The sequence below is a fragment of the Manacus candei genome, unplaced genomic scaffold (assembly GCF_025592945.1).
Source record: "Manacus candei isolate 608988 ecotype Guabito, Panama unplaced genomic scaffold, ASM2559294v1 h1tg000148l, whole genome shotgun sequence".
NCBI lineage: Eukaryota > Metazoa > Chordata > Aves > Passeriformes > Pipridae > Manacus > Manacus candei.
Window position 1 is genome coordinate 1,318,052 of NW_026138196.1, and position 27,761 is coordinate 1,345,812.

General features: G+C 49.1%; 1 protein-coding gene across 3 annotated transcripts in view; it reads right to left on the bottom strand.

Moving 5' to 3' along the window:
* The window catches only part of ZC3H3 (zinc finger CCCH-type containing 3), a 122,695-nt gene that overhangs the window by 63,417 nt on the left and 31,517 nt on the right, over positions 1-27,761 (bottom strand). For all 3 annotated transcript variants that reach the window (XM_051771946.1, XM_051771945.1, XM_051771947.1), the window contains exon 4: positions 12,189-12,339. In XM_051771946.1, coding sequence (XP_051627906.1) covers positions 12,189-12,339 — 151 coding nt within the window. The remainder of the gene's footprint in view (positions 1-12,188; positions 12,340-27,761) is intronic.

Sequence of the window (27,761 nt, forward strand, 5' to 3'; positions counted from 1 at the left end):
AGGGAATTGGGGCGGAGAAAGAGGATCCTTGTGGGTCCCTCCCAGCTCGGGACATTCCAGGATTTCTCACAGCAGGATGGAACTGGGAGGAGGGATATTAATGGGCTCATCCCGATTATTCCCAAGGCAGCAGAAGGAAATAAGTGCCCAGGGAAGAGTCAAGGAAAAGCTGGATGCTCCAACAGGAAACCCACGCATTCCCTGCTAAAGGTTTGGAGGGAATGCCCCAGAGGAATTCCCACCAGACAGGGAATTGGGGCGGAGAAAGAGGAAATCCCAGTGCTCTGCTGGGGAGGGATCATTCCTGGGAGGAGGGATATTAAAACGGGATAATCCTGATTATTCCCAAGAGAGAAGAAAGAAATAAATGCCCCGGGAAAGCTGATTATGGAATTCCAGGATGGTTTGGGTTGGAAGGGACCTGAAGGATCATCTTGTTCCAACCCCAAACCTTCCCATCATTCCATAGGTTTGGGATATGAATACACCATTATTTAGGAATTTTTATCCATATTTAGCACAAAATTCACCTCAACTCCACTGGAAATTCCACAATCTCAGCCTGAGGGTGAAACTGGACCCTTTTTTCTTGGGATCATCCCGTGCAGGACCAGGACCTGCACACCCATGATCCTCCCAGCTCGGGACATTCCGGGATTTTCTCACAGCAGGGCGGAACAGATGGATCCATCCTCGGGCCTGGGAGAAGCCTCGATGTTTACTCAGCCTGGTCGGAATGAAGCAGCTGGAAACGACGCTCCAGCTTCTTTGCCAAGTGACCTTTTTGCTCCCAAAAATCCGGTTCCCTCATTCCCGAGCTCCGGGACCTGCCCGGGCACATCCCGGAGCTCAGCCCAGATGCCGGTGGCAGTTGGACCCAGCTCAGGGCAGCAGCTCATTTTAAGCTCAATTTAAGCTCCATTTAAGCCTCACAACTTTATCCTGGTAAGAAGAAATTCTGGGAATTTACGCCATTCCTTCCTTTTTTTTTTTTTTTGGCGGTTTTCCTTTTAAATACCAACTTTCCCACTGGAAAACTTAAAAAATATTTTGGAGAACGTACGACCCTTCCCGGGAAAAAGAGGTGGGAAAAAAGGCAGCTTTGCCATCGCTAATTGCTTAGAAATTTGGGAATTAAATCCATCCCTCAAAATTTGGGAATTACATCCAGACCTCACTCCCACACAGCTGTCCCCGTCCAGTGAAAAATCTGGGAATGTGGAAACACCCGGCGCCGGGAAAAATACTCTCCCAATGGGATGGCGTTAGGAGGGATGATGAGCCTTGGAAAAACCACTTCCAGAGGGTCCAAACCACTTCCAAATGAGGTTGAAATTACGGAATGTGGCCAGTTTGGGAAAGTTTATCCGCAAGGAGTTTTCACCCAGCTGGAATATTCAGTTCCTGCAGAAGACTGGGTTGGAAAAGGGGAATAATATCCTATAATATCCTATAAAAAATGAAGTGGTTTTTTTTAAGTGACAGTTGATATTTGGGAATTTGGAGGGATAAAAGGAACAGCAGCGCCGGAAACTTTCTGATCCCAAGAAATATTTTATCCTGGAGCACCTGGGAAGCGACAAAGGATTCCCTGGGATAGAGGGAGCAGCAGGGAGAGGGTTTAAGGGTTTTAAAGCCTGGCTTTGAACCCCAGAAAAACCTCGACTGGTCCCTGACGGGACTTTGTGTCCCAAAGTTTGGGTGAGGAGGGAAAAATCCACTGGAGTCATGGAATCATGGAATGGTTTGGGTGGGAAGGGAGCGGAAAGATCATGGAATTCCAACTCCCTGCCATGGGCAGGGACAGCTCCCACTATCCCAGGTTGCTCCAACCTGGCCTTGAACACTTCCAGGGATGGGGCAGCCACAGCTTCTCTGGGAATTCCATTCCAGTCTCTCCCCACCTTCCCAGACAGGAATTCCTTCCCAATATCCCATCTAACCCTGGGAAGCCATTCCCTGTGTCCTGTCCCTCCATCCCTTGTCCCAAGTCCCTCTCCAGCTCTCCTGGAGCCCCTTTAGGCCCTGGAAGGGGCTCTCAGGTCTCCCTGGATCCTTCCCTTCTCCAGGATGGACATTCCCAGTATTTCCAGTCCGTCTCCAGAGCACTTTGGAGCATCCATGACTTTTTCCACTCTGACACGGGATGAACCATCCCAATCCCGGTGTCCCAGCACCCAGAGAGGAGCAGCCAAGCCTGGGAAAGACCTCCTTCGGTTCCCCGGGCCCACAGATCCACCTCTCCCACCTGAATTCCTACCCGAAGAATTTATTCCCAGCTTTTATTCCCAGCTCTGCTCAGGTTTTCCGTGTCCGTACGATCTCCCTACAGATAAAATCCAGCTTCCTGCACTTATCCTCCCTAAATCCAGCGACTCCCAGCGCCGGGTTTGCTCCCAACCAACACACGGAATCGTTGGGAATCGCTAAGGTTGGAAAAGACCTTTGGGATCATCGAGCCCAAATATCCAACACGGGGCTCCCAGGAGGGAAAATCCATGTTTAGGGAACGGTGAGGACGCTTCAGGCTCCGGGAAAAGGGCTGATCCAACCCCCCAATCCCCAAGGAATAAATAAGCGGCAGGTCGGGATGTGACACTTTCATTTCTAATGGAATCCATTCGGAAGGCGACGACTCCATTAACCCAAATTAAAACAGGCAAATCCCATTATTCCCGAGGATGTCGGAGCTGGTCGTTAACCCCCGAGTCCAGCTTTTATTTGGGATTCATTAGTTCCTCCGAAGTGGAGCTCGATTGCGGTGCCGACCCCGCCGGGAGCGCTGCCGGCAGCCTGGAATTCCCGGAAAAATGGCACAAAATACAATCTCCCGGCACTGGGAAGGAATGGAGGGAATGGGAGGATGGGGGATAGGTCGGGGAGGGAGTGGAGGGGGTGGAATTTTGGGATCTGCTGGAGGGTTTGATGGGTGGGAGAGAGGGATGGGGGGAGGAAAGAAGGGGGAAGAGGGAAAAATGGGATGGAAAATACAGAAAGAAGGGGGGAAAAGGAAAGAAAAGGAAGAAAGAAGGAGAGAAGAAATGGGGGAAAGGAAAAAAGGGAAAATAAAAGAAAAATAAGTAAGGAAAAAAAGAGAAAAAATAGAAAAGGAAAAAGGGAAATAAAGGAAAAATAAAGGAAAAAAATAAGGAAAAAAGATAAAAAAATGGAAAATGGGAAAAGAGAAATAAAAGAAAAGTAAATAAAGGAAAGAGATATGAAATGGGAAAAGGGAAATAAAGAGAAAATAAAGGAAAAATAAATAAAGAAAAAAGATATAAAATGGAAAAAGGGAAAAGGGAAATAAAGGGGAAATAAAGGAAAAATAAATAAAGAAAACAGATAGAAAATGGAAAAAGGGAAAAGGGAAATAAAGGAAAAATAAATAAAGAAAAAAGATAAAAATGGAAGAAAAGATAAAAAGAGAAATAAAGGAAAAAGAAAAAAGGAACAAAGGAGAAGAGACAAAAAATGGGAAAAAGTGAAAAAGGGAAGTAAAGGAAAAAGAAAGAAGGAAAAGGGAAAACAGGATATAAAGAAAATTGGGAAAAGAGAAAGAAAGGGAAAAAAGAAAAAAGGGAAAAGAGAGAAATTTAAAAAGGGAAAAAGGAAAAAAGGGCAAAGAGAAATTTAAAAAGGGAAAAAGGAAAGAGAGAAAAAGGGAAAAAGGTGAAGGGAAAAAAGGAAAAGGGAAAAATGGGGGGAAAAGGAGAAAAAGAACAGGGAAAGGGAAAAGAGAAAAAAGGGAAAAGGAAAATTAGGGGAAATGGAAGAAAGAAAAAGGGGAAAGGGAAAAATGGGAAAGGAGAAAGTAAAAGGGGAAAGGAGAAAAAAGAGGAAAGGAAAAAAGGAGGGAAAGGAGAAAAAGAAAAAAAGGGAAAAGGGGCAAAAGGTTAAAAAAGGAAAAGGAAAAGGGAAAAAAAGAGGGAAAGGGGAAAACCACACAGGGAATCCTGGAATTGTTGAGGTTGGAAAAGACCTTTGAGAACATCAAATCCAGGTGTCCAACTCCAGCCCAGGATGAAGCTCCAGGAGCTCCCAGGAAGAAAAGATCCGGGTTTAGGGAACAGTGGGGAAAAAGGAAAAGGGGAAAAGGGAAAAAATAGGGAAAGAGGAAAAGAGGAAAAAGTGAAAAGGAAAAAAAGGAAAAAGGAAAAATACGAAACAGAAAAAAGGGAAAAGGGAAAAAAGGGAAAGGGGAAAATAGGAAAAGGGAAAAAGTAGGGAAAGGGGAAAAATAGGGAAAAGGAAAAAGGGAAAAGGGAAAAAAGGGAAAATAGGAAAAGGGGAAATAGAGAAAAGGGAAAAATAGGGAAAAAGAAAAAAGGAAAAAGGGAAAAAAGGAAAGGGGAAAATAGGAAAAGGGAAAAATAGGGGGAAAAAAGGGAAAGGGGAAAAATAGGAAAAGGGAAAAATAGGGAAAAAGAAAAAAGGGAAAAAAGGAAGAAAGAGGAAACAAAAAAGGGAAAAGGGAAAAAGGGAAAAGGAAAAAAGGGAAAGGGGAAAAAAGGAAAAGAGAAAAAAGGTAAGAAGAGAAAAAAGGAAGAAGAGAAAAAAGGGAAAAGGAAAAATAAGGGGAAAGGAAAAAAGGAGAAGTGATGGAAATGGGGAAAATATAGAAAAAGGGCAAAGAAAGGAAGGTAACAAAGGCAAAAAAAATTAAAAAGGGGAGAAAATAAAAAAGGAAAAACAAGAAAAAGGGAGAAAAGGAAAAGAAGAAAAGGAAGAAGAAGAAGAAAGAAAAAGAGAAAATAAGAAGAAAAAAGAGGAAGAAAAAAGGAAAGAGGGAGAAGAGGAAATGGGGAAAGAAGAAACAGAAATAAGAAATAAAAAGAGAAGGAAGAGAGAAGAGAGGAGTGAGGAATATTCCCAAGTGTCTTTGGGAAAGGGGGAGTACCAGGCACATGAAGGATTAATCCCAAAGCTTTGCCCCACCGAGATCCCATTGTTGTTTTTTTTAAAGCCTCCAAACCAGTCTTGGTACAGAAAGTGGATTATCCTGGGCCACATGTCAGGGCTGCTCCAAACAATCCAGGCCCTGCCTCTCATCCCCCCTCATTAAAGGGATTAAAAAGCCTTCCTATAGAAAATTAAAAATATAGGTTCTTTTTTTTTTTTCCGAGGGGGGGAAGGAATGTCACTTTAATGAGCTGTCACTTGGGAAGAATGGCTTCGACAGCCCTTCAAAAAAACATAAAAAATAAAAAATAAAAAATCTGAGCCTTAAAAACCTCCCTCGGGATTAAGGAAAAGGAAATTCAGCACCCAGAACAAAAACGGGGAGAAAACAAAACGGGGAGAAATCCATGACAGGGCTCTTCTAAAAGGAAGGAAAAAGGCTTTTTTTTCCCAAGTTATCTGCTCAAGCTCACACTAAGACCTTAAACCATCTTGTCTGGGAGTTGCTTTATGCTGACGCCGCCCTCGTTGCTCCCACAGAAGCAGTTCTGCAGCGTTTAACATCCTGCTCTGCTGAGCTCTTTGGGCTGGAAGTCAGCTTGAAGAAGACTGAAGTTCTCCATCAACCTGGTCCTCAGGACGTCTTCCATCATCCCCATATCACCATTCCCCTGGACTCGGCATTGGTGAGGCCTCACCTGGAGTGCTGTGTCCAGTTCTGGGCCCTCAGTTCAGGAAGGATATTGAGGTGCTGGAGTAGGTCCAGAGGAGAGCAACGAGGCTGGGGAAGGGACTCAAGCACTCCTATGAGGAGAGGCTGAGGGAGCTGGGACTGTTCAGCCTGGAGAAGAGGAGGCTCAGGGGAGACCTCCTCACTCTCTACAACTCCCTGACAGGAGGGGGGAGCCAGGGGGGGGTTGGTCTCTTTTCCCAGGCAACAATCAGCAAGACAAGAGGGTTCGGTCTCAAGTTGTGCCAGGGGAAGTTTAGGTTGGATATTAGGAAGAATTTCTTTACAGAGAGAGTGATCAGCCATTGGAATGGGCTGCCCAGGGAATTGGTGGATTCTCTGTCCCTGGAGGTTTTTAAAAAGAGACTGGATGTGGCATCAGTGCCATGACCTAGTAACTGCAGTGGTGTTGGATCAAGGGTTGGACTTGATGAATCTCAGAGGTCCCTTCCAACCCAGTTGATTCTATGATTCTATGATTCTGATTCTATGATTCTGTGACTGGCAAATCAGAGCTCAAATCAGTTTAATTCCCTAGGCAGCCTCATCTCCTTGGATGGCAAGATTGACGGAGAGATAGAAAACACGTTGGCAAAGGTTTATAGTGCCTTCGGAAAACTCCATAAAAGAGTTTGGCGAAATAAACACCTGAAGAAAAGTACCAAGATCAGTGTTTACAGAGCCATAGTGCTGCCTACTCTTTTATATGGATCTGAATCCTAAAAATTCAGAGATTTAAAGTCTGGACTTTACAGGTTTCCCCCCACTTAAGAGCAACATCTTGACCAGTCCAGTCTGAGATCAATAATTTACAAAAGTGTGCTTAAAATGTCCCCAAAATTAGAAGATTTAAGCTTGGACTTTGCAGTTCCCCCCACTTTGGAGCATCATCTCAACCAGTCCAGTTTGTGTCCCAGAGCATCATCAGAAGGAGGTGAATAAATTATAAACCTGTGCTTAAAATGTCCCCCCCCCCAAAAAATTGGGAGATTTAAGCCTGGACTTTCCATTCCCTCCCACTTTGGAGCATCATCAGGACGAGATAAACAACTTATAAAACTCTGCCTGAAACATCCCAAAAATTAAGATTTTGCAGGTTCGCCCACACACACTTTGGAGCAGCAGCACCTCCGAACTGGTCTGCAGGAATTTGGGATCCCAACTCTTGGATCCTTCAAGAGGAAGAAATAAACAGATCGAGGAGAGAATGGAGAGTTTGCTGAGAGCTTTAAGACCCCCATCCCTGTCTCTCCCAATATATGGGAATGTCGACTAAAGCTGCTCCTGTCGGAGCGCTCGGCAATTCTCCAGGGAAGCCGACACCGACAGTTTTCCCCGTTTTCTCTGCTGCTTTGGAGATGACCATGGCCCAGAGCTGGAGAAACATGGATTTGCTCCATCCATCATGAGTTATGATCCCAAATTCTGCTCTCGGTTCTCAGCTCCAATCGCTGCTGCCTCCGGGATCATGGGATGGTTTGGGTGGGAAGGGACCTTCAAGGTCATCCGGTTCCATCCCCTGCTGTGGGTAGTGACACCTTCCACTATCCCAGGTTGCTCCAAGCCCTATCCATGGACATTTCCAGGGATGGGGCAGCCACAGCTTCTCTGGGAAACTGTGCCAGGACCCCCTCACCACCTCCAATCCCAGGTTGGATTGTAGGACAAGCAACGCCCAGTGACAGATCTCAAGTGCTTCCCGACGGTTTCCATGAATGCCACAGGAGAGGTTGGGTGAATCCATCCCATTCCCACAACGGGCTGGACTTCCCAAGGAGCCTTGGAGTGCAACCAAAAGGCTCGGAACTGATGGAATTTTGCTGTGGCAGGTCAACCCTACAGTTCTGTGTCCTGCATGAATTGGAGATGGGAATTATCACGGATCCAACAGGGGACATCCTGCATCCCAAGGCCTTCACTCAACCCTTGGTGAATCCCCAAGGATTTAGGGAGAAAGTGATGACTTACACACTGAGAGCCCACCAGGACTGGCACCCGCAGCTCCGGAATAACATGGAAAATGTTCTCCCACGGAGGGGGAAGCCGAGGGGCCACGGGGACAGGGAGGTGGCACTGGATGGTCTCATCCCTGGAAGTGTCCAAAGCCAGGTTGGATGGGGTTTGGAGCAACCTGGGATAGTGGGAAGTGTCCCTGCCTTGGAACTGGATGCTCTTCAAAGGTCACTTCCAACCCAAAGCATTCCATGATTCCATGAACTGGGCAACGAGTTGGGTCAACTGGTTGGGAACTGATGTCCTAAAACCAGAGAGAGAGCAAAAAGAAACTGGAAACCAAAACCCAACCAGCACGAAGGGAAGGAAGGGGTGGGATGAGGAGGTTGGTGTGTCCAGATGACCTGGCACAACATCCCAAAATCCTGCAGAGGTCGCTGGCAGGGATGGGGTTTCCTTCTCCACTTGGATGCTCGGCCATAGATCCCGTTTCCCTCGGGAAGCGACACTTGAACCCACCAGTTTGGCTGAGCCCTGTTTCAAACCTAACATCCCCCACTTTACCAAACCCTACATCCCCCACTTTACCTTCCAACCCAAAACCCTAAAGGATTCAGGATCCTTGAAACCAGGGAAAAAAAAAATCCTTGTAATCTTAAAACCATTTCAGTTGGAAAAGACCTCCCGGATCACCGAGTCCAACCTTTGATCCACCCCCAGCCCAGAGCACTGAGAGCCACATCCAGTCCTTCCTTGGACACCTCCAGGGAGGGTGACAATGGAAAATATTTCCCTCCCAGATCCCTTCAACGCTCCAGGCCACGGAACAGACAAAAAAAACCCCAAATAAACAGGGAATAAAACAAAGCTCAACAAGAAAACAAAACTAAACCACCCGAGTCCTTTCTCCTGAGCCGGCATTTCTCTGACAAATGTTGGATTATCTCGTTCTTTACTTATTTATAGAGCTGGAGGGGTTGGATTGTCCCTCAGGAGGAGCCGTGAAGTTTTTGGGAAGACGTGTCGGATTCTTTGCAGAAAGGTGACTTTTGTTTTCCACACTCGCAGCAGGATTTTAAGAAAAACTCTTCAAATTGGGTCAGCGCTCGACTCGCAGTTTGGGGGTCTCTGAACACGAGGTTGAGGACTCTGCACTCCCAAAAATGCGGCTTAAAAGCGCCTCTGGATGCCCAGGGTTGGAGTCTCCTGCAGGAGTTCAGAGAATCCTACAGTGGTCTGACTTGGGACGCACGAGGATCACGAATCCAACTCCTGGACATCCCAGAAATCCCACCACATCCCATCTAAACCTACTCTCTGACAGGTTGAAGCCATTCCCTTCTGTCCTAGTACTCCAGGTCCTTGCAAAAATTCCCTCTCCATCTTCCTTTTCTGCTCCTCTCAGGTCCTGGAAGGTCACAATTGGGTCACCCCAGAGCCTTCTCTTCTCCAGGATGAACGATCCTAAATCTCCCAGGGATAGGGAAAGGTGCTCCATCCTTCTAACCAGCAACTCCAGGAGGCTTCAGCTGCCTCTGGACAAGCTCTGTGACTCCTGGACATCCCAACTTCCCAGTGACCATATCTCCTGACATCCCAAAAATCCCACCACATCCCATCTAAACCTCCTCTCTGACAGGTTGAAGCCATTCCCTCCTGTCCTAGTACTCCAGGCCCTTGCAAAAATTCCCTCTCCATCTTCCTTTTCCGCTCCCCTCAGGTCCTGGAAGGCCACAACTGGGTCACCCCGGAGCCTTCTCTTCTCCAGGATGAACAATTCCGAATCTCCCAGGGATAGGGAAAGGTGCTCCATCCTTCTAACCAGCAACTCCAGGAGGCTTCAGCTGCCTCTAGACAAGGTCTGTGACTCCTGGACATCCCGATTTCCCGGTGGCCACATCTCCTGACACCCCAAAAATCCCACCACATCCCATCTAAACCTCCTCTCTGACAGGTTGAAGTCATTCCCTCTCATCCTGTCACTCCAGGCCCATGAAAAAATTCCCTCTCCATCTCCCTTTTCTGCTTCCCTCAGGTCCTGGAAGGCCACAACTGGGTCACCCCGGGCTTTCTCTTCTCCAGGATGAACAATTCTGAATCTCCCAGGGATAGGGAAAGGTGCTCCATCCTTCTAACCATCAATTCCAGGAGACTTCAGCTGCCTCTGGACAAGGTCTGTGACATTTGGACATCCCAATTTCCCAGTGGCCACATCTCCTGACACCACGGGAAGAGCTTGGAAGCATCCACCAAAACTCCTCCTGACAGAAAGAGGCTGTGAAGGGAGGGGACATCCCTTTCCCAAGATTTTTTTTTTATTTAAGGGATGACCAACCTCAAAGTCAACGGGAAGCAAATCCCGGCCCTCGGGAGCCACGCTCCGGCAAAACGGCGGGAGGGGAAGGGGAGGAGTGAAAAAGGAGGATCAATAAATCTTCCCCTCATTCACGACGATCCGGAGCTCTTATTAAGTAAATTAATTTAAGTTAATTTAACTCGATCATGACTTCCCGATCACGGTGATTTAGTGATGGGGGGGGGGGGAAATTGCATTAGGAAAGGGCTACACTGGCTTGGATGGAAGGAGGGAAGAAAATGAGATCCACTTAGGAGCGCGAATTAATATGGAAATAGCGGGTGTAAATTTAACCTTATCGAGAGAGGGGAAATTATCTTCATAAATTGGGAGGAATGGGCCCCGGGTCGCTTATAAATCTATTTAAAACCAAAATATTACCAAAAGTGGAGGAAAATTAATTTCAAATATACTCCCACCTCCTCGCCTCGAGGCCGAGTCAGCGGCAGGGCAGAGTTTAATGCAAGCCGGCGATGACCGGGGGGACGGAACTCATTCCCGAGGGATCGGGATCAGGTGCCTCCCGCAGCTCTCCCTGGCGCTCGTTTCCCAAAGCCACGCCCCTCATCACCCTATTCCAGCGATTTCTTGGCAACAAGGGTGACATCCCGGATGTCCCAGAGCGAGTAAAACCCTGGGATGTCACTTCTGGACATCCAAAAAACCGGATTTCACGGAAGGAGTCGCTCCTTAGTGGCAGCTGGGAAGAAATTTGGGAGCAGAGCGCGGCACCAGTGGTTGAATTCCCACTTTTGGCTTAAGAAGAGGACGTTAAAAATATCGAATTATTATAAAATATTCCAAGTATTAAAAGCAGAATGTTCCAGAAACATTAAAAATAATTAAAATCGTTAAAAATCATTAAAAATAATTGTCCAATCAGGAGGAAAGATAAAACTCAATGTCCCACCATCACCGGAGCAGCTCCTTGCTTTGGGAAGAGCAAGGAAAATCAGGAAAAAAGGAGCTCCTTGTGGCAGATCCGAGAGGATGCTCCGAAGGATGGAGCGAAAAAAACCCCATAAAAACCACAGGAGAAGCGTTTTCCACGTGCTCCCTCCAGACAGGCCGGATGATGGATCACCCCCAACGAAGGTAATTTGGGATTTACGGCTCCGTGAAACCACAATTGTTTTAATTTGCTGCCGGCGTTTCATCCGGATTTGTCTGGAGCAGCTGGAAAATCTCGGCTCCGTCGTTTAACGGAGTCGGAGACAGATAGGGATGGAATGGGAACGAGGTCGTTCCGCTGGAAAATCGCTGCTGGGTTGGGCAAGACCCACCACCCACATTCCAGAGGCTCCTGCTCTGGTCCTGCCTGATTCCCATTCCTGAAGCTTCTCCCCTTCCTGTCTCTCACCACGGATTCTCCATCAGATGACGACGGGAAGAGCCGGAGCGGAAAAGGAAGAGCACAAACTGTTCTCTGGTAATTAAGGTGGAAGTTCATGGAATCTTGGAATGGTTTGGGTTGGAAGGGACCTGCAAGATTATCCAGGTCCAAACCCCCTGGCAGGGGCAGGGACACCTCCCACTATCCCAGTTGCTCCAACCTGGCCTTGGACACTTCCAGGGATGGGGCAGTCACAGTTTCTCTGGGAAATCCATCCCAGCATCCCAGGGAAGAATTCCTTCCTGATATCCCATCTAACCCTGCTGGCATTTTGAGGGGGACAATGAGTCACTCCCAACCTAAAACCAGCCAAAATCTGGGGTTTAACCAAACCCGGCACTTCCAAAAGCTCCTTTTTTTTTCCAGCACCAATTATTCCCACGACCTTCCCGCTCCTACACAACCTCCAGGTTTTCCCTTGGCCTCCAAGATGCTCCCTGGAAACATCTCCAGCTCATTTAGGAAGACTCTGACTCAAGGCTACGGCACCATCCTTGAGTGACACCCTTTTCCAGGCGGGTGCCGACATATTTCCAGATGGGAAAACCGGGAAAAGAGGCGACTTTGTGCCAGCACCCCCATCCCAGGGAAGGTTTGGAGCATCTCCTTCCCACCCGACAACACGCCGACACATTTATTCCTCCTCCTTCTGGCTGATTTAACTGCTCCAGGGAAACAAGTGATTCCAAGGGGGAATTAATTGGGAGCTTAACCCAATGACTAAAACCATTTTCCACTTAAAGTCAATAAGCTCGGCTTAAGGAGGACCAAACAAACAGGGAATAACACGGAGCTGGCATGGGAATTGGCCCGGCTCCCGCATCCCAACAGCTGCATTCCAGAGATGGAAAAATTACCTGGATGTCCCGGGGCGCCTGGTCTTCCAGGTGGGAATGGGGCTGGAGAAGGAGGACGAGGCTGGAGTGGCCACGTTCTTCTTCACGATCCTGTAGCGGGTCTTGATCACCTTGTTGGAAGGGGGGCTCCTGGCCAAGGGGAAGTTGGATCCTAGGAGGAAGAACATGGAAAAAAAAGGGCTTGGAATTCCGGTGCGGATGGGACAGGAGGGATCTCACCGATGGACTTGTTAAGGCTGGAAAAGACCTTTGGGATCTTTTGAGTCACAGAATCATGGAATGACAGAATATTCCAACCATCAGAGGTTCCGTATCCAACTTAGGTGCCACCCAACTCCTTAGAACCTGGAAAAGGGATGGAAGAGCCCTGGGATGTGTCAGGGATGGGACAACCCCGGCAGATGGTAACGGGAAGGTCCCAAAATGGCCCTGGGGGTGTTTGGCTCCAGCAGCCCCTCAGCAAAACTCCACCGGGGGAATCATGGATTCTCCAACACCTCGATCCTCAGTATCCCCCCTGGAAAAGGATTTATCCACTTAATCCAGTATTTTTCATCCCTGGAAGTGTCCAAAACCAGGTTGGAGCAACCTGGGACAGTGGGAGGTGTCCCTGCCCAGGGCAGGGGGTCAGACTGAATGATCTTTACCTTCCGACCCTAATCATCCCAGGATTCTCCATTTCCCAGGATGACCCACACGCCGGGATATTGCGCGGAACCTTCCCTGCAATTCCCAACTCCGTTTTTTCCCTCCCTTGGACAGCGAGGCTGGTTTTTTTCCCCGGCTTTCAGGGAATGCATCCGATGTCCCAACTTTTACAACTTCCAGCTGGAAGTTCCCAGATAATTAAAGCCGACCCTCTGTGCCCAGACCCGGCCTGGGCCGGTTGTTAAAGGGCCGGTTGTTTTTCTTGGAGATCCTCTCCATAAAATTCACGGCAGGTTCAGAGGGGAAAAGCGGGAATCGTTATTCCCCCTGGAAACATTGTCCCCATCCCAACGTTTGTCTCGGCCAGAGGAGGGAGAATATCCCGTCCCACTTAAACTCAGGATGCTGGAGCGGTGTCCAAACAGGCAAAATAGGGAAATATGTTTTGGAGTCAATCTTATTCCTTAGAAATCAGGGAGCAGCTTCCCCCTCTCCCTGCAACAGTGGTAACGTCAATCCACGGATTTACACTTTCACACCGGGAATGTTTTCCTTCTTGAGCATTCCCAACAAGTTGTGTTGGGTTTGGGAAGGAACAGGTGACACAGATTTCCGCTCCCAAACTCAGCCAGACTCCTGATGGTGGGGGAAGGAGAAAACCGGGCTCTGCCTGGAGGGAAAAATCCCTGGAATTTTTCCTACTAAAGACGTTCTGTGGGGTAAATGAGTACCGGGATAAAGGAGCACATGGAGGGATTCACATCCCCGAAAGCCCCAACATCAAACAAACAATCCCTTTTCTACAGCTGCAATAAAATCTGGGAAGTGTTCGGGATAAATATCCCACCCAGCTCGGCCTTGGCATCGCTCCTGCCCACGCCACAGGATATGGAACCTCCAAACCCCTGGATGAAGCCAAGATCCCAAATCCAAAGGGTAATTTTAAGACTCCTTCCCATCCCTTCGACTCCTACGTGGGACTTTGGCTTAATTAACACATGGAAATAATGTTCCATGCAAATTATTTTGGGCATCAGCAATTTTGGTCATGGAATCACAGAATGGCTCAGGTTAGAAGGGATCTTAAAGATCATCTCATTCCAAGCCTTCTCCCACGGGCAGGGAATGATGCTTCCAAGACCAATCCACTGCTGGGAAAACAGGGAGCATCCCTAAAATCAGGACATTCCAAGGAAAGGTTCCTTAAGTCCTTCACCGGTTAATGTTGAACGGATGAAAAAGCGGGAAGATAAAGGAAGGCACTTCAAGAGCTTCTGGGGATTTGGAATAAGAATTACAATAGAAGAAATTCTGATAAAACAGGTTTTGTGCTGCCTCCAGCTCTGGGATGTGGAGCCACTGGAGAAATTCCAGAGGAGGCCACGGAGATGCTCTAAGGGTTGGAGCCCCTCTGCTCTGCAGACAGGCTGGGAGAGCTGGGAATGTCCAGCCTGGAGAAGGAAAGGATCCAGGGAGACCTTGGAACCCCTTCCAGGGCCCAAAGGGGCTCCAGGAGAGCTGGAGAGGGACTGGGCACAAGGGATGGAGGGACAGGACACAGGGAATGGTTTCCCAGGGTTAGATGGGATATTGGGAAGGAATTCTTGGTTGGGAGGGTGGGAAGGGGCTGGAGTGGATTTCCTGGAGAAGCTCTGACTGTCCCACCCCTGGAAGTGTTCCAGGTCAGCTTGGAGCAACCTGGGATGGTGGGAGGTGTCCCTGCCTATGGGCAGGGGGTTGGAATTCCATGACCTTCAAAGTTGCCTTCCAGTCCCAAACCATTCCACGACTTGGCAACGGGAGGAATCGCAACTTTGGAGGTGAGGGAAGAAGCGAGAGAGGAAAGATGACAGAGAAACAAAATGTTTTTCCATCCCAGTTTCCCCATCCCGGGATTTCTTCGCTCCCACCAAATTCCTCAGGGCATCGCCCGAACCGCCGCCTGACCTTGGACACTTCCAGGGATGGGGCAGCCACAGCTTCTCTGGGAATTCCATCCCAGCCCCTCCTCACCCTCCCAGGGAAGAATTCCTTCCCAATATCCCATCTAACCCCGTCCTGTGACACTTTTGTCCCCCGGGATGTGTGGACACATCCAGCCCCTCATGGATAGAGCCCCACATCCTCAAACACCACCCCCAACACCAACCACGTCCCCAGAGCAGCTCCTTCCCACCAGGAAAAGAGCCCCAATCCCACCCCCTCCCCAGACAACACCAGCACAAGCCAATCCTTTCCCTCTTCCCAAAATTACTAAGCCGGGAATTCACCGGATCCATAATTAACACCTTTTTTTGCCCAAGCTGCCACTAATCAACCCAGAAGCTCATCAGGCAAGAAACACAGGTCCCAAATCGTGGTTGTCTCCCCCTCCTCCTCCTTCTCCTCCTCCTCCATCCCAAACCAGGCTGGCACCTGGAAAACTCTATTCCCAGCGGTAATTGGATGGCGCATTCAAGCCGGAGCGGTTCTTTGGGAAGCGCTCCCGGCATTAACCACCTCCTCAAAGAGCCTCTCGGCAGAGCCGCGCTCTCTATTATGACTTGCTTGCCGAGGGGTTTTGTGTAGATAATCATGTTATTTAGCCGGGATGTTGGTTTAATTCCCTTCATTACAGGCTCCCGGGGTTGTAATTTTTCCCTCTCCGCGTGATGAATTCCCGGTGGCACATTTCACTCAAATCAAACACTCCAGGCTTTTATTACAAACAATACCCCGGCGTCCCCCGTTATCAGCCCGGCGCACGCGTCTCCCCCCCTCCCCGCCGCGATCCGGAGGTCACTCCTAATGACTAATCGATCTCATTAGCTTTCCTAATTAAAAACTTTACTACCGCAGTGGAAGACAAAGTACAAAAAAACTGCTGGCATCATATTCGGGGGGGATATGAGCCTCGTTTATCAGCCGGGGCCCAGCCTTGCTGAGCTCGGGGTTTCTTCGGAGAAGCGAATCCCGAGCACAGAATGCCAGAATCCCGGAATGAACCAGGTTGGAAAAGACCCCCGAGATCATCGAGTCCAACCCGTGCCCCAACCCCACCTTGGCACCCAGCCCATGGCACCGAGTGCCACATCCAGGCTCTGCTTCAACACCCCCAGGGACGGGGACTCCACCCCCTCCCTGGGCAGCCCATTCCAAGGTCTGATCCCTCTCTCTGGAAAGAATTTCTTCCTAATATCCAACCTAAACCTCCCCTGGCACAGCTGGAGACCGAGCCCCCTTGTCCTACTGCTGGTTCCTGGGAGCAGAGTCCGACCCCCCCCCCGCTCCCCCCTCCTGTCAGGGAGTTGTAGAGAGTGAGAAGGTCTCCCCTGAGCCTCCTCCTCTCCAGGTTGAGCCCCTCCAGCTCCCTCAGCCTCTCCCCATGGGAATTGTGCTCCAGACCCTTCCCCAGCCTCATTGCTGGGGAGGGACTTCGGAAAAGGGATGGAGGGACAGGACACCGGGAATGGCTTCCCACTGCCAGAGGGCAGGGAGAGATAGGATAGCGGGAAGGAATTCTTCCCTGGGAGGGTGGTGAGGGGCTGGAATGGCATTCCCAGAGAAGCTGTGGCTGCCCCACCCCTGGAAGAGTCCGAGGCCAGGTTGGACAGGGCTTGGAGCAACTTGGGATAGTGGAAAATGTCCCTAAAAGCCGTGTGGATGTGGCACTTGGGATTGCTGGGGAACAACTGGACTTCATGATCTTGGAAGTCTGTTCAAGCTTAGTAATTCCAGGATTCTGAGACTCTAAATCCCTGAGGAAAGAGGAAGATGATGCCACTCGGGGTGGATTAGGGAAAAGTCACATTATCGGTGGGGTAAATCCTGTCCAGCCACTGCTGGGAAAAACAGGAATTTAAAAAGCCAAGGGAACTTCAGGAGCGCCGATTCCCAAATTTAAGAGATTATTGCTGCCTCTGGAAAAGGATACGGGATAGAAAAGCTTCCCGGACGGGTACAGGAATGGGGAAAAGAACTGAAGGGAGCATCCAGGTCTCCCATCCTTAATCCTTGGCCAACGTGCCCCTTCCCACGTGTGTCCGTAGGGTGTCGATGCCGAGCTGTTCCAGCGCTGCCGTTAATCCCGATCGGAGCGGGCCGGGAGCAGTGAGTGACAGGTCCATTGATCTCCCAGCACTTGGAAGCGAGACGAGAGAGCAGGAACAAAATGCAAATTGGGAAGCAGAAGCTGAACGTTTGAGACGTGGCCAGGATCGTTCCCGCATCCTGGGAAAACCTTGGGAATGCAGCAGGACCACGCCAAGGGGCCTTTGGAACTCGGTCATGATGAAACCATTAAGGAAAAACTCAAAGGAGAGGCCAAAAATCCTCTGATAAAACTGGATTGTGCTTTCCAAACGCGAGGGAGAAAAATAAGAGGGATAATAAGGATTATTAGGAGCCACCAGCAAATCCCAGCTCCCCATCCAGGTTCTGGGGTGAGCAGGGATGGAAGAAACAGGAACTTGGAAGCCAAAGCAGCTCCAAAAAGAAGGGAAAATCTCTGCCCAAGGGTTTCCTGAAAGCAAACACTTCCCAAGGTGGAAATGATCCCTCGCCACAGGATTTGCTCCAGGGCTGGAAGTAAAGATCCAGCAAAACCCAAACCCACCATTATCTCGTCCTCAGATCCCAGAATGGAGCAGAACCTCATCCCAAACCACCCCAGGCTGCAGCAGCAGGACAATCCCCATGGGTGGGGATCCTCTGGGATGGCACAGCTCCAAATATCCCTCTTTTCCATGGGAAAAGGCATCCCTGACCTGAGAAACTCACATGGAAGTTGGGATGACCAATGTCACAGAGCGAGCCCCTCACGTCTCCCTCCCGGAAAATCCCACCAGGCCCACATCCTAACGGAGTCGATCCTTCTGCACCAAGGGCTCCCACCTCGGGGATCAAGGGATGGTGGTGGATGGAGTTTTTCGGGATTTTAGCAGGAATTCCTCCTGGACAAGTTGTCCAGCTGGGAGCGGAGCAGCACATGGAGCGATGGGACAAGAATGGGGTGGACGACGGAGCTCCAAGTGGGGAGAGGGAATGTGGCTGGTGATCCATCCCCAGCGGTGTTCCCAAGCCCTGGAAGTGTCCAAGGTCAGGTTGGATGGGGCTTGGAGCAACCTGGGACAGTGGAAGGGGTCCAGCTGCAGCAGAACTGGAAAACACACAGGGAATGCCCCTCCATCTCCGCTGGAACCGGCTCTGGAGGGATCTCAAGCAGGTCCAAGGGCAAATTTGGGGGTAGGAGAGGAGTTTTACACCAGGAAAAACCTCAACAGCAAGAGGACTGTGGGAAGCCCTGATGGCAAGGATGGATCAGCCTCGATCCCGCTGATCCCCTCAATCCCAACAGCAGATTACAGGGATTGGGGATCCCAGTCATTGCCCTCGGGATCAACCCAGAGCCAGGTTGCTCCAAGCCCCATCCAACCCGGCCTTGGACACTTCCAGGGATGGAACAGCCACAGCTTCTCTGGGAATTCCATCCCAGCACCTCATCACCCTCCCAAGGAAGAATTCCTTCCCAGTATGCCATCCAACCCAGGGAAGCCATTCCCTGTGTCCTGTTCCTCCATCCCTTGTCCCAAATCCCTCTCCAGCTCTCCTGGAGTCCCTTTAGGCCCTGGAAGGGGGTCCAAGGTTTCCCTGGAGTTTCCCTTCTCAGCACCAGATACAGAGGTGGAAAACAATCCAACCCCTCTGGGGATTATCCCCATCCTGAACACCAAGTGCTTCCCTGGATGGGAAAACCCGTGGATGGGAATGGAACAGCAAATGGAGGGAAAAACTGAGGAAGTCAAAGAGGAGTTGGGCTAAACCAGGAATCATGGAATGCTCTGGGTTGGAAAGGACCTTCCAGACCACCCTGCTGTGGGCAGGGACACCCTCCACTAGACCCAGGTTGCTCCAAGCATTTGGAACAGGGATAAATCCATGGGAAACCTGAACAAAATCCCACCACAGCTTCTCCACCCTAATCCAAAAGGTTTTGGTGTTTCCCATCCCACCGGAAGCACCCAGAGGAACGACACCCCCGAGCTGGTGCTTTTTGTCCCGGCTCCCGACTTGGCCAAATCCCTGGAGTTCCAAAAGCGCTTTGGGAATGACCGTGATACCGTTAGGAATTCATTGTGGAAGCAGACGCCGGCATTAGGGAACGATTATCCCGGAGAGCATTCCAGATGTTCCCACAGAGGGGCCCAGCGGGAGGCGAACGATGTCGTGCCCGGAATGAGCTTCCGAAAGGACCGTCCTCGGGAATTTAATTCCCACACTTGTTCAGTTTGGGAGCTCTTTCTGCCGGAATGTAAACGATGCTTAATAGGGAATAAATCCGATGGATCAGAAGTGCTTTCCCTGGGAGCCGGAGCGCGGCGGCTGCTCGGGATGTCACATTCCGGAGAAGGGCGGGATTTGGAGTCAAAGGGTTTTAGAGGGCTCCGAACCCGCTGGAATAGTTGTTTGGCCCAGTAGGTGCTTTAGGTTGGGAATATTTAGGGAATTAATACCAAATCTGCCTGGGAATATTTAGGGAATGAACAGCTAATCTGCTCAGATAATTCCGATACGCTCAGGGATCCCACCAGGAGCGATGCTGGATCGGTGGTTCCCAGAGGTCAATTGTAAGGAAACACCCTTTTTAGCAGGAAATCATGGAATGGTTTGAGTTGGAAGGGGTCTTAAAGATCACGGAATTCCACTCCCCCTGCCGTGGGCAAGGACACCTTCCGCCGTCCCGGAGAATATCGGGAAGAGCAGCGTCTTTGACGCAGCAATTCCAACACCAAAATCCAAACTGCGACAGAAATGCCAGCAAATATCCCGGGATATTTGGGATATTTGGATTGTGCTTTCCAAACGCGAGGGAGAAAAACAGAGGGATAATAAGGATTATTAGGAACCACTAGAAAATCCCAGCTCCCCATCCAGGCTCTGGGGTGAGCAGGGAAGGAATAAACATGCACTTGGAAGTCAAAGCAGCTCCAAAAAGAAGGGAAAATCTCTGCCCAAGGGTTTCCTGAAAGCAAACACTTCCCAACATGGAAAAGATCCCTCGCCACAGGATTTGCTCCAGGGTTCCAATCCCTGTGCCCTCCAATCCCAAACTACAGACAGAGGCAGGGATGGATGGAGCCAACAAGGTCTCGGTGGGGACAGGAGGACATGTCCCCCGTCACCAGCCCCCAGGAATCCCAGGAATCCCAGTTCCATCCCACCCCCATTCCCACGGAGGAGAAGCCCTTCCCGGGCTTCCACAATGAATTCCTAACGGTATCACGGTCATTCCCAAAGCCTTTTTGGAACTCCAGGGATTTGGCCAAGTCGGGAACCGGGACAAAAAACACCAGCTCGGGGGTGTCGTTCCTCCGGGTGCTTCCAGTGGGATGGGAAACACCAAAACCATTTGGATTAGGGTGGAGAAGCTGTGGTGGGATTTTGTTCAGGTTTCCCATGGATTCATCCACTGGGGCGGACGAGCCTCCTCCGGATGAGGAGACACCCCGTTATCCATCAGGATCAGCCAGAGGTGGCCACACCGAAGTTGTTTCCTCCCCCCATCACGGTCATTCCCAAAGCCTTTTTGGAACTCCAGGGATTTGGCCGAGTCGAGAGCCGGGACAAAAAGCACCGGCTCGGGGGTGTCGTTCCTCCGGGTGCTTCCGGTGGGATGGGAAACACCAAAACCATTTGGATTAGGGTGGAGAAGCTGTGGTGGGATTTTGTTCAGGTTTCCCATGGATTTATCCACCGGGGCGGACGAGCCTCCTCCAGATGAGGAGACACCCCGTTATCCATCGGGATCAGCCAGAGGTGGCCACACCGAAGTCACTCCCCCCCTTTTCCCAGCTCCTGGCGCGTTAAAAAGCCGGAACGTGTCCCCGGAGCCGCGGCCCTTGTTCCAACACAACCCTCATTATTACGACAAAAGGGGGCGGGGGGAGGGGGGTTTTCCTTCCCCCTTTCCCACAGGGAATGATTATTAATGTGCTTCCAGGAGCTGGGTTTCTCCGGAGGAGGGAGCGGGAAGGCAGGGAAAGGCTGACAAACACCCTCCTCCCCCCTCCCCGGATCACGGCGGGAGCTGCCAGGGGGTCTCGTCCTAACAAGGCGCAGATGGAAGGCGGTTGGAATAACAAAGGATGAATTTTGATGAGTCTAATAAATCACTCCACTTTTCCAGCTCTTGATCGTTCCCGGTACTTCAGGCACGAGTTAAAAAAAAAGAAGGAAAAGAAAAAACCCCCGGCTTTTAATCCAAGGAGGGGTTCAGGGAGCTCCTGTCGTGGCTCTGCCCCCCCGGGAATGGTGGGAGTGCATGAGGGGCTGGGAAAATCCGTTGGTGTTCCGGCTCTAGGATGGGCTTAATTCTTTTTATTTGCATTTTTATCATTTAAATTTTTTTAATATTATTTTTATCTAATTTTAATTTAAGTTTTTATTTTTGTTTCTTTTTATTTGCATTTTTATCATTTAATTTTTTTAATTTAATTTTTATCTAATTTTAATTTAAGTTTTTATTTTTGTTTCTTTTTATTTGCATTTTTATCATTTAATTTTTTTAAATTTAATTTTTATTTAATTTTCATTTAAGTTTTTATTTTTGTTTCTTTTTTTGCATTTTTATCATTTAATTTTTTAATTTAATTTTTATTTAATTTTTATTTAAGTTCTTATTTTTGTTTCTTTTTATTTGCATTTTTATCATTTAATTTTTTTAATTTAATTTTTATTTAATTTACATTTAAGTTCTTATTTTTGCTTCTTTTTATTTGCATTTTTATAATTTAATTTTTTATTAATTTAATTTTTATTTAATTTTTAATGTAAGTTTTTATTTTTGTTTATTTTTATTTAATTTTCATTTCAGTCCTTTTTAGGTTTTTAATTTTTTTATTGATTTAATTTTATATTCCAATTTTTCATTGAAATTTTTGATTTAATTTTATACTCCAATTTTTCGTTTAAATTTTTGATTTAATTTTATATTCCAATTTTTCATTTAAATTTTGTATTTCATTTTATATTCTAACTTTTCATTTAAAATTTTATTTTTTTTATTTAATTTTATATTTTCATTTTTATTTAAATTTTTTAATTTAATTGTCATTTTTTTTTTTTAATTTTTTATTAATCTTTATTTTAATTTTGTATTTCATTTTAACTTAATTTTATTTAAATATTTTTATTTAATTTTTATTTAACTTTTATTTAATTTTTCATTCAATTTTTATTTAAATTATTTTCTTTAATTTTTATTTATTTTCTTATTTTAATTTTTCATTTAAATTTTTATTTAATTTTTTAATTTAATTTTTATTTTAATTTTTATTTGATTTTTAAATTTTTCAATGTTTTAATTTAACTTCTATTTATATATATATTTATTTATTATTTCAATTTTTATTTATTTTTTATTGGACTTTTAAAATTTTTTTCATTTCTTTAATTTAACTTCTATTTAAGTTTTTATTTATTTTTTATTTAATTTTTATTTATTTTTATTCAAACTTTTTCAATTATTTTTATTCAAATTTTTTTCAATTATTTTTATTCAATTTTTAAAAATTTTTCAATTTAATTTTTATTTAATTTTCATTTATCTTTTTAATTTTAATTTTTTATTTAAATTTTTTTATTCAAATTTTTTTTTAATTTAACTTTTCCTATTTAAATCTTTTCAATTGAAATTTAACAAAGAAAAATTCCCTCCCTCAAAGCCACTTTTCCAACTGGAGGCCACCCAGTTTTTCCCTTTCCTCACTTATCCACTGAAAAAAACCCTGCTCTGACTCGGAACTTGGATAAACTCGGAGCAAAACTTTGCAGGTTCATTAAGAACCTTTTAATTCCCCTTTCCAAGCTTTTTTAGGAAGCAGGAGATGGACAAGCTCCAAATCCATCCCAAGAAACAAAAGGATTCAACTCCCAGCTGGAAGCACTGAGCCCGTGCACACGGATTTGCCGAGGGGAGGATCTGCCAAAGGGCTGGGAAAGCATCACATCCATGGAAAAAAAGGCAAGATGTTGGTTTCCTTCCCAAAAAACCACTCCTGGAACATCCCAGGCTGTGCCCAGCAGAGGAGAACAGAGCCAAAGTCGGAGCCTCCGCGACGATTCCCACTTGGAATGAGGGGGCCTTGAAGGTCCCTTCCAACCCAAACCATTCCATGACTCCACGTGGTCGAGCCAAGGAGGACACGACTGCTCTGCAATCCCTCGGGATCAAACACGGGAATGAGACCTCCAGGAGCTTTAAAACCTGGGAAAAAACCGATCCTGATGATCCCAGAATCATTTAGGTTGGAAAAGACCTCTGAGTCCTTCCTGGAAAGGGTTGTCCAGCCTTGGAATGGGCGGCCTGGGGCAGTGGCGGAGTCACCATTCCCGGAGGGATTTAAAAGCCGTGTGGATGTGGCACGTGGGGACACGGTTTAGTGGTGACCTCAGGAGTTTTAACAGAATCCCAGAATCCCAAATCCATTTAGGTTGGAAAAGCCCTCCAAGATCATCCAGCGCAACCCATGAGCGTTCCCACCTCGTCCCCCATCCCGGAACACCGAGTGCCACGTCCAGTCATTCCTTGGACACCTCCAGGGACAGGGATGCCAAACCTCCCTAGTCACCCCATTCCAACACTCAACAACCCATTCCATGAAAAAATTCCTCCTGATTTGGAATTCACTCCCAGCTGAGGGCGAGCCTCCATCCCACTCCAACGCTCAACAACCCACTCCATGAAAAAACTCCTCCTGAGTTGGAATTAATTCCCAGCTGAGGGCGAGCCTCCATCCCATTCCAACGCTCAACAACCCATTCCATAAAAAAATTCCTTCTGAATCGGAATTAATTCCCAGCTGAGGGTGAGCCTCTATCCCATTCCAATGCTCAACAACCCATTCCATGAAAAAATTCCCCCCGATTTGGAATTCACTCCCAGCTGAGGGCGAGCCTCCATCCCATTCCAACACTCAACAACCCACTCTATGAAAAAATTCCTCCTGGATCGGAATTAGCTCCCAGCTGAGGGTGAGCCTCCATCCCACCACGCCGAGTCTCCGGAACTCGAACGGGAAACCTGCTCTTCCCATCATCCCGGCCTTTAATCCATCCGTTTCTTTTCCCCCCCCCCGCCTTCCCTTCTCCCTGCTTTTCATTTGCTTTTCCGGCACCGCTCGGCATCGGGGAGGGAATCCATCTTTGACAAACATTTACCGATTATCAAATCACCGTCGCGGCCGCCGACAGGGGCAATAAGTCACTCCCGGATCCCGGAGCCGGGGAGTTCGGGCGGTGACAAATCGCTCCTGTCAAATCCTCGTGTTCCCGGGCGCTCCGGAGCCGCGTTCCCTGTTGTTCCGCGCTACCCGGTGCTTAATGACAGAGCTGTCAACGGACTCGAGATGGAGCCGCCGCCGCTCCCGACTGCCAACGGCCTATTAGGGGGAAGATTGAGACCCTGCTCTTCCCAAACTCACTCAGGCAACACAAACGTGCCGGTTCGGGATAATTACGGAGCGGGAGCCATCGATCCCGCGCTGACATCCCGCCTATCCCTACAAAATGGGAGTAGTTTGCCGGGTGACAGTCGCTATAGATTATTTGGGGGTGGGTTGGGGGAGGTTTGTTTTTTTCTTTCTTCCCCCCCCCCCTCCCCTCTCCTGCCTCGTTTCTCCGGCGCTCCACGGAGTCCAGAATGGATGGGGAGGAAGAGCTTTGGGGTCGTTTCTAGTCTGACTCTTTGGCTTCCAAGGGAGTTGTTTGGAGAGGCAGGGAATGGGTTGGGTGGGAAGGGACTTGGAGATCATCCAGTCCCACCCCCTGCCTTGGGCAGGGACACCTCCCGCTATCTCGGCTCGCTCCAAGCTGGCCTTGGACACTTCCAGGGATGGAGCAGCCACAGTTTCTCTTGGAATTCCAGCCCAACCCCTCCCCACCCTCCCAGCCAAGAATTCCTTCCCAATATCCCATCTAAATCCCCTCTTTTCCAGTTTGAAGCCATTCCCTGTGTCCTGTCCCTCCAGCCCTTGTCCCCAGTCCCTCTCCAGCTCTCCTGGAGCCCCTTTAGGCCCTGGAAGGGGCTCCAAGGTCTCCCGGGATCCTTCTCCCAGCCTGGTTCTAGAGCACAGGGCCTCCAGCCTTTGGAGCAACTCCACGGCCTCCTCTCATTTGCTTCCCTAAGTTTCTGGACACATGGACTCCTGGATAACTTAAGCCCCTCCATCCCTGGATGATTTCCCTTCATTTCCCTGTATTCCTTCTCTCCCTGCCCTGTGGGATCCCTGCTCCAAAGGCTGGAGCCCCTCTGCTCTGGAGCCAGGCTGGGAGAGCTGGGAATGTCCAGTCTGGGGAAAAGAAGGATCCAGGGAGACCTTGGAGCCGCTTCCAGGGCCTAAAGGGGCTCCAGGAGAGCTGGAGAGGGACTTGGGACAAGGGATGGAGGGACAGGACACAGGGAATGGCTTCCCACTGCCAGAAGGCAGGGATAGGTGGGATAGTGGGAAGGAAATTCCAACTTCCCTGGGAGGGTGTGAGGCCCTGGCACAGGTTGCCCAGAGGAGCTGTAGCTCCAAGCCCCATCCAACCTGGTCTTGGACAATTCCAGGGATGGGGGAGCCACAGCTTCTCTGGGAATTCCATTCCAGTCCATCCCCACCCTCCCAGGGAAGAACCACCCCGCTGGTTTTGCCTCCTTGGGTGCCACTTAATCCCTGGTGGTGCCACTTCCAGCAGCTCTGCCCATGGAATGGGATGTTGGGTGGGGTTTGGGTGCCGCTCAGAGCCATCCAACCCCGCCGGCCGAGCATCCAGTGGAATTCCAGAGGGTCCTTCCTCCTCCAGCACGGATGAAGCCGAAGGGCTTTGGGGAGGCAGGAGAGGTGGCCGAGTGCCAATCCCAGTCAGCTGGATCATCCCGATGGGACGATTCCAGCACCTCCACCACATGTCCCGGCGCTCCTGAGCGGCTCCGGCTGTGAAATTCCTTATTTATGGGAATTTAACGGATCCCGGAAAACGGCTTTCTGGCAGATGAGCACATTCCATTAAAGCAACAGCGACGTTCCTCCTGCTCCAGGGGGAAGGTTTGAATTGGAAGAGGGAAGATTTAGGGGAGAAATAAGGAATTCTTCCCTGGGAGGGCAGGGAGGGCCTGGGATGGAATTCCCAGAGAAGCTGTGGCTGCCCCATCCCTGGAAGTGTCCAAGGTCAACATGGAGCAACCTGGGATAGTGGGAGCTGTCCCTCTCCACGGCAGGGGGTGGGAGTGGATGATCTTTCTGCTCCCTTCCTTCTGAAATCATTCCATGATTCCATGACAGGCCCCCCTTGGAGATGAGGGTGACTCCGGTCCCTTCAGGTCGATTAAACTCATCAGGAATTGCTTTTTACAGAATCCCGGGATCACTGAGGTGGGAAAAGACCTCCAGGGTCGGGGAGTCCAACCTCGGCCCCATCCCCACCTTGTCCCCCATCCCAGAGCACCGACTGCCACATCCAGGAGTTCCTGGGACACCTCCAGGGATGGGGACTCCAAACCTCCCTGGGCATCCCATTCCAAGGCCTGACCACCCTTTCCATGAAAATATTCCTCCCGATGTCCAACCTGACCCTCCCCTGGAGCAGCTTGAGGCCATTTCCTCTCCTCCTGTCCCTTGTTCCCTGGGAGTGATCCCGATCCCACCCGGCTCCACCCTCCTGTCCCCCTGGATTCCTCCCTGATGCCCCTTTTCTCCAGGCTGAGCCGCCCCAGCCACTCCAGACCTTTTCCCAGCTCCCTTCCCTTTCCCTGGACACCCCCAAATCCAAGGTCTTTCCCATGATTTCTTCCCAGACTCCAACACCCCGAACTGCCCAACTCCCACCCTGCGCTGACGACCGCGGCACGAATCCCATGGAAAAAGGCCGCAGGATTTCAGGAGGAGCTCAGCCTTTGGGATCCATCCAGGCTGTCCCCATTCCCAGCTCCGTCTCCAAGCCAAAAACACTTTGGAAAACTCCATTCTCCCCCTCCCTCCCCCCCTTCGCTCCTCAGCGGCGCAAAACGCTTTTCCGAACGTTTCACACTCCGAGGGCTCCTCCAGCCGTGTAATTCCCACAAAGTGCTTCCCAAAACAGCTGCAGCTTCCCTTAATTAGTCTCCGTGGGCAACGGGCATTAACGATCCGCTCGGATCCGCTCGGATGAGCGGCTGGTTCCGTGGAAAACCCCCTCTCGGAGCTTCCTGAGGGATGGTTCCCTCGGGCCAAACCTTTCCTTGGAAAAGCGGAGGTTAGGGCAGGAAAACTTGAGGAAAGCTCTGCCCGGCTTCAAGAGCAGGGAATTCCAACCCCAAAGGCTCTGCCCTGCTTTTCCAGGGATCTCCTGGAGATCCCACTCCCCTAAATCAAATTCCAGGAGCCTGATGACACAGTTTTCCAGCCAGGACAACACATTCCAAAGGGTCTGCCCTGCTCCTCCAGGAGTCTCCTGGAGATCCCATTCCCCGAATTCCAATTCCAGGAGCCTGAAGTCACAGGACTACCCAGTTTTCCTGGCAGGACAACATATTCCAGAGGGTCTGCCCTGCTTTTTCAGGGATCTCCTGGAGATCCCACTCTCCCACACCAAACACCAGGAGCCTGAAGCGACGGGACCACCCGGTTTTCCAAACAGGACAACACATTCCAGAGGGTCTGCCCTGCTTTTCCAGGGATCTCCTGGACATCCCATTCCCCTCATTCCAATTCCCGGTGCCTGAAGCCAGAGGATTACCCAGTTTTCCGGACAGGACAACACATTCCAAAGGGTCCACCCTGCTTTTCCAGGGATCTCCTGGAGATCCCACTCTCCCACATCAAATTCCAGGAGCCTGAGGACCAGGAATCTCCTAGAAATCCAACTCCCCCAAATAAAATAACGGGAGCTGGGAGACACTGGAGAACCCAGTTTTCCTGGCAGGACAAC